The 6,924-nt window shown below is 43.3% G+C and overlaps 1 protein-coding gene across 1 annotated transcript; it reads right to left on the bottom strand.

The window, feature by feature from the left end:
• Nucleotides 1-2,805: 2,805 nt before the first annotated feature.
• On the bottom strand, nucleotides 2,806-3,806 carry LOC104989116 (interferon omega-1-like). Its single transcript, XM_010840687.1, has one exon. The coding sequence runs from the start codon at nucleotides 3,570-3,572 to the stop codon at nucleotides 2,985-2,987; it is 588 nt and encodes a 195-aa protein (XP_010838989.1). The 5' UTR covers nucleotides 3,573-3,806; the 3' UTR covers nucleotides 2,806-2,984.
• Nucleotides 3,807-6,924: the final 3,118 nt, after the last annotated feature.

Raw genomic sequence — 6,924 nt, 5'->3', positions numbered from 1 at the left:
AGAAAGACTTTGATCTTGGAAACTACAGACTATAAGAAATTCTTAAAATAATAAAAGTTGAAATATGGTGAATGAAATGTATAAATTGCTGGGATCTTTGTTTATCAATTTTATAAATGAACCCTAGCTTGTTACTGCAGGAACTTGGGTATATACCTCAATAATAATATTTTCTGTACAGCATGTTGACATATTGATTATTAAACTCCTTCTTAGAAAATCTTACTGTTTGAAGATAAAGAACATACCTATTTCCAGTAATTAACCTCCTGTTCAAATCTCAGCCAAACATAGGTCCATGGTGCTGAATAAAAGATATGGTGGGTGTGCATGAGATGCTTCAACATATTTCAGATGGTCAAATATCAAAGTTTTGGCTTAGCTTCTGGTTCAAGATGGCAGAGTAGAAGGACATGCACTCATCTCCTGCAAGAGCACTGAATTCTCAAGGAGCTGTTAAAAACCATCCACAGGAGGACTCTGGAGCCCACCCAGAAAAGATACCACATGTCCAAAGACAAAAAAGGAATTATAATGAGATGGTAGGAGGCCCTCAAGCACAATAAAAATAAACTGCATACCTGCCAGTTGGGAAACCAACAAACTGGAAAACAATACAACCAAAAAAGTTCTCTCACTGTTGTGAAGGATCTAAGACTCACGTCAGGCTTCCAGGTCTGCGAATCCAGCAAAGGGCCTAGAAATCCCCAGGAAATCTGACTTTAAAGGCCAGCAATATATGATTACAAGTCTTCCACAGGACTGTGTGGAAGAGAGACTCCATTCTCAAAGGGGACAAACAAAATCTTTCGAGCACCAAGACCCAGGGGAACTGAGCAGCAGTGACCCCACAGGAGACTGAACCAGACCTACCTGCTAAAGGTGAAGTCTCCTGTGGAGGTGGGTGAGCAGGGGCTTGCCATGGGGGCAAGGGCACTAGCTGCAGCAATCCTGGAAGGTGCCTCTTGGCATGAGTCCCCTGGGGGTTTCAGAAAATCACACTTCATTCATTAATAATGTTTCCCACTTCTTTAGTATGAGAAGGGTAACAATTGGTTTCTGAACTCTTTGTTGGGTTTTGCCTTTCAGTAGCAATGCGGAGAATGCAATGGCACCCCACACCAGTACTCTTGCCTGGAAAATCCCATGGACGGAAAAGCCTGTGGGCTACGTTCCATGGGGTCGCTAAGAGTCAGGCACGACCCAGTGACTTCACTTTCACTTTTTACTTTCATGCATTGGAGAAGGAAATGGCAACTCACTCTAGTGTTCTTGCCTGGAGAGTCCCAGGGACAGAGGAGCCTAATGGGCTGCCATCTATGGGTTTGCACAGAGTTGGACACGACTGAAGAGACTTAGCAGCAGCAGCAATGCAGAGGCTTTTGGAGGTGACATTGCCAGCAAGTATGGACAAGGGACTTTATAGAAAAGAGACCTAGGATCCAACCCTTACAGCGGAGGACTGGAGGGCAGAAATACATTTCAGAGCGCCTGCTCTTTCCTTCCTGCCTCTGCATGTGTTTGATTTTCTGGATTGATATGAGATCTCTGTTCTTTCCCTATTATTCGTCTTTGTAGTACATCAAAGCATTTTCTGCTAATTCATCTTTCTCAAAGAGCTTTTTATGAACTCATAGGAGTGCTTTTGGAGATATGAAACCCAGAAATTGGAATTCTCTTCAGCATACAGCAAGGAAAGTTCTCACACTGAAAACACTATGAAACCACCAAAGTTGAAAGAAAATACCTTTGCCAAAGGGCCAGCACCTTTCCATGCTGCCCTCCAGTCGCTGTCTCAGGGCGACTGTCCTGTCTCCCCCCTGAGGGCAGCCACTCCGTGATTCTCACTGTCCTGATGATTTCTGCCAGGAGCGCTTGATGCGTCTTGTGTGATATGGACTCATTGAATCCACACCGTAAGCCTGTGAAAACTACTCTTATTGTCCTCAAATGAAAGATGAGGAAACTGACCTGTTGTGTTTGTGAGATTTTTCAGGGTCACACTCTTGGTGAATAGCAGAGCTGGGATTCAGAGGTTTTGGAATTTCTAGGACTCTCCTTTCACTTGGGCTTCCACTCTGACTACACCATGCAGCTAGAAGAAACCAGCACAGAACAGAGCTCCTGTGTGGAGGCAGTGAAGGTATTGTGGAAGGGAGTGAATTGCTCAGTTAGGCAGTGCTGAGGAGAAGGTGGGAGGCAGAGGAATAGGAGTCAGGAGCAGCCAGTCCACACCGTATGGCATCAGCTTTCCAGCAGGAGGTGACTGCTTCCCTCAGATATGTCTATCAACCATTCTTTAATGAGTGGGTATAAATTAGTTACGCCTATGACATCAAGACTAACCATTTTCTACAATTTCATAATCTCCTTTCTACCTGTTTTCTCTTTGGCACCCTCGACAGCTTGTAGGAACTTAATTCCCCACCAAGGCTCCCTGGAGGGAAAACTCAGAGTCCTAAAAACTGTACCACCAGAAAACTTGAAGAACTCCACCTTTTGACGGACATTTGTTGGAAAGTGATAGAACTGTTCCACAGTATAAAGGGAACAAACACCGTTTTGTGATAGGTATATATAGACAAAATAAGGATTTAGATTTTCAAAAAAAAAAAAAAAACTCAAGAAGTTTACCTTGATAAGTATTTAATAAATAAAACAAATTACAATTTTAATGAAATAGAAAGGGGAATATATTTTCCAAATTTTAATACAATGTAAGCATATATATATATTTTATATGAAAATATAAAATATTGAGATAAGGGAATACATTAAATAAATAAAATATAAATAAATAACATCAAAAAGTCATTGCTTATGGACTGATACCCCTTTTATATCTACTTGCTTATGAATACAGTATTACTATGTATTGGCTGAACTAATTCAATAAATCTGGTGGCTAAAGAAGAAACCAGAGTCTTCTGAAATGACAACACCAGAGTGTGCAAGGGTGATGTGGATTAGTCAGTAAGAATCAGTCAAGGTGAGTTCAGGTCTCCATCCATCATTCTTAACCTTTCTTGCAAGCTGGTTGATGAAGACAAGGATCTCATGATTTCTAGTCTGACGATTTCCCAGGCGCAGTCGCTGTATTCCTTCTCTTGCAAGTAGACATGGATGCCCTGGAAGTACCTCTTCATGGCCAGTATGGGGCCCGTCCTTCCCAGGGCAGAGTCTTCCTCTCCCATCACCTGCCCCAGGCAGGCATCCAGTTCGTTCAGCTGCTGATGGAGTCCAGTGCGGAGCTGCTCCAGGAGGGTGGTATCCCAGGCAGCAGAGGAGCGCTCTGTGTGGAAGAGGTTGAAGCTCTGCTGCAGCATCTCGTGGAGCACAGAGAAGGCCTGGGCCTCCTGGAGCTGGCCACCCTCCACCATCTCCTGGGGGAAAGCGAAGTGTTTTCTGTCCTGCAGACAGAAGCGAGGGGAGAGTCTCCTCATTTGGCCCAGGAGCCTGAGGTTCTTCCTGCCAACCAGCCCGTGGTTCTGAGACAGGTCACAGCCCAGGGATCCTCCCGGGCCGTAGCTGACCAGCACCAGGGCCATCAGTAGAGAGAGCACGAAGGCCATGGGGAAGATGAGGCTGCTGCTGGCCTGGCTGAGGTGGCGTCTGGTGGAACCTTGAGGTAGGTTCTCTGATGCCACTCTTTCTAAGCAAGGCCATTAAATAGGGAACACAGTAATTTTCATTTTCTAATCATTTCTATACACTTTTACTTCCTATTTTGGTTTTCTGTTATGTATTCTGAATATGGTCAAAGAAATTGTCATCAATTTAAACTATTAATTTTACCTTTTCCCAGTAACTTCAGACATGCTTATCCAAATGGATATTTATCATCAAATGAGAAGGTCTTCGTCTTATGTTAGAATTGAAGTACATTTGTAATTACACACATATTGCTCCCTGTCTCTCATGCATAAATGTTCCTCTCCTCTTTTCCAGGAACACATTTGTAGCCCTCATCTTAGGCTCCATTTTCCCCTCTCACTTTACCTAGGAAGCCAGGCTCCCTCAGCCCTATGGTTTCTGTATTTATTTAGGGGTTTACCAGATCACTGTGGCTTTTGATCTCTTTGAAACAAATGATGGGTTTTCCTTAGTGTTTGATTTAGAGAAGAGGCTGATTATTATCAGTCCATGAGTTTTTCTTCCTTCTAGAACACGTTCCTGCAGGTCCATGTGGTTCTGTTTTAGGGAACCACAAATCAGGGCCATTATAGACATCACCCTTTCTTTCCACCATTTTCTTGCTGGAGACCTGTCATCCTCCACAGACTGGGCCAATACCCCCACCAGAATCCTGGTTCTACTCAGGGAACATGGGTGAGGAGTCTCTAAATCCAGGATAATTGTATTTCCCCAGCAGCACCTCACTCAGAAGGGAGAGATCACATGGAGCCACCCCCTGTCCTCTGAGTGACAGAGTCCCTTTCTCACCTGCTGGACTCCCTCCCTGCGCACAGGCTCACCACATCCTGTGGCCTCAAAATCTCCTTCTGTGGAGGGCTTGTTTATTTTTTGGGAAAATAAATTGTCTTCCTGAACCCATCTCTCCCCTGGAGTGTTTCTTTGAAGGAGCCAAGTTCTCGGTGTTGACTTCCTCTTCTGACCCGTTTCCCCCGATGTCCAAAATATCAGCAGTGCTCAGATGCTGAGGGCAAAAGTGTGTTTGTGTAAGCTGGTGAAGGAATTTCCAACCACAGTCATTTTGCTTTTCCCAGATAAATAATATCTACTATGCCAAGTATAGTTTCTATTATTCAACTCTTTTAATTAAAATGTTCAACACTTGTTCTGCTCAGAGTTTCTGAGCTGGAGGAAGGAGGTTCAGTGCTGGTGTTGTCTCTTGTGGAAGCTTATGTAACAGAATCTAGTGAGTTACAGTTGTTTGTTCAGGCAGTTGATTCCACCGGGCATCTCTGTTCCTCTCTCTCTGTCTCCTCTGAGAATTTAGGCATTGAGACCCAATATATTAGATCAGGAGAAATAGCCTTCTTTCCTTGAGTATAATTTTTAATTTAAACTTTTTATATTCACTTAGTGACTTATTGGACAAGATTCATCTCACTGCTCCTTCTCTGGTTGTAATTCAGGATGAGGTGAGAACAAGAAAGGGAACTAAAGAAAGCCCGAGGAGCTGCATCACTTTCAAGAGGTTAGATTTTTTTGTTTCTCTTTGCAATTTTACTAGAAAGTAAAATTCCACAGTTGTTTTGTGGGCAACTAGGAAACAAGGGTAAGTCTCAATGTCATGAATATGAAAGAAAGGAAGTGGCTTCCCTGACACAGTGATGTATTCTGGATTAGCAAACTTCAGTCCCGCATAGCTGGGGCCTAGGCTGTGGCAGAGGGGAAGGATCAGGTCAATATGAACAACAGAAAGGCTGAGACATGGCTGCCTCTAAGAGAAGCTCAACGAAGGCCAAGTCCTGAGTCCCTGGACTGCCCTCAGCTTTGTAAGACCAGCCACCTGATTTTTCTTTCCTTTAATCCATATGTGGTGTGTATAAGGGGAGAAGGAAGAAGTCACACACACTAGCTTATGGGAGACAGCAATCAGAACTCCCATTGCTAGAACACTAACCCTCTCTCACAGGGTCAAGGAGACCAGCCTTGCTGTGCATCTATGACAAATCCACCTGGGCAATGAGAAGTTGCTTTGAAAAAACTAGAATGAAAGGGAATGAAATGATTCCAAAAGATCCTGATCTTAATCTAGGTAACAATAATTATGATATTAAAAATGATAACAATTTTATTGATTGTAACCCTAATCTCCCTAATATCTCACCTTGTGTTATGATCACATTGATGGGTTGGGTTTCTTTGGGTTTTTAAAGAATTTTAAATGCATTTATTTTATGTATTTATTAGGCTGTGCCAGGTCTTAGTTGCGGCATGCTGGATCTACCATATTCCTTGCGTCAGATAGGATCTTTACTTGTGGCATGGGAAGTCTTGGTTGTAGACTGTAGGCTCTAGTTCCCTGACCAGGAACAAGACATCAGAATTCTAGGAGAGTGGAAAACTTTTCTAGAATCTCTTCCTCAGCAAAGTACTTCAAGTGCTGTAGGATTTCTCTCCACTATGTACAAGGCCCTGCTCAAAAGGGAGGAAAGTTGGGCTCCTGGGCTCTTCACAGTCCTGCGGGCTTTCCCTCTCCTAGAATGAACACTTAGGGATTCAACATGCAGACCCTTGACTGTGTTAAGGAACTTGCAGTCAAAGCTGCTCTTGCTTGGACTGAGGGTGGAGTAAAGAGGTTACTATTGCTTATATTGATATGAAAGATTGCTATCATTGCCTAAGTTCCACATTCTCAGGCTAATTTGCAAACTTTGTGTTATAAATAAAGGACTGTCCTCTGTGACTGCTACTAAAGTTGTCTGGATGTTTTAGAAGACGAAATGAACCTCCGGTGTGGGCTACACTCAGGAGCCCCAGATTGTGTGAGAGTAGAGCTTCCTGCTGCTCCCAGTCCCTCCTCTTCATCAGCTCTGAGTACCGGCCCTCAGCTGCTCTGCACACGTGCTGCATCCTTCCTCCTCGTCCTGCCTCCAAAGTCTTGTCCCCTGCTCCCAGGAGAGCAGTCATCATCCCCTCCTGGAATCCACATCGACAAGCACATTGTCATATGTGTGTGTGTGGTCAGCACACTTTGGTGAGAGAATGAAGAGAACTCTATGAATTAACTCATGTTCGTTATTATGCCACTATTATCTCTAGACCACCAGAAAATAGGAGCTATAGCCCTGTAAATAACTGAAGAATTCAAACCTTATGTATTAGACACTTCAAAAGGAAATGCAGAGAGATATGGCAATTTAAAAATTGGTGCAATTTAAAAAATTCCACAATAGAGTATGGAATCACACCTCTAAATTTTCTTTTAGACTAAAAAAGAGAGATTGAGGCTCA

Source organism: Bison bison, unplaced genomic scaffold (genome assembly GCF_000754665.1).
Source record: "Bison bison bison isolate TAMUID 2011002044 unplaced genomic scaffold, Bison_UMD1.0 scf7180017846759, whole genome shotgun sequence".
Taxonomy (NCBI): domain Eukaryota; kingdom Metazoa; phylum Chordata; class Mammalia; order Artiodactyla; family Bovidae; genus Bison; species Bison bison.
Note: the sequence above shows the minus strand (reverse complement) of the source record. Positions and strands in the feature narration are given on the sequence as shown.

Bases quoted from the DNA above. Each gene is read 5' to 3' on its own strand.
- LOC104989116 (XM_010840687.1), bottom strand. From the start codon at position 3,572: ATGGCCTTCGTGCTCTCTCTACTGATGGCCCTGGTGCTGGTCAGCTAC.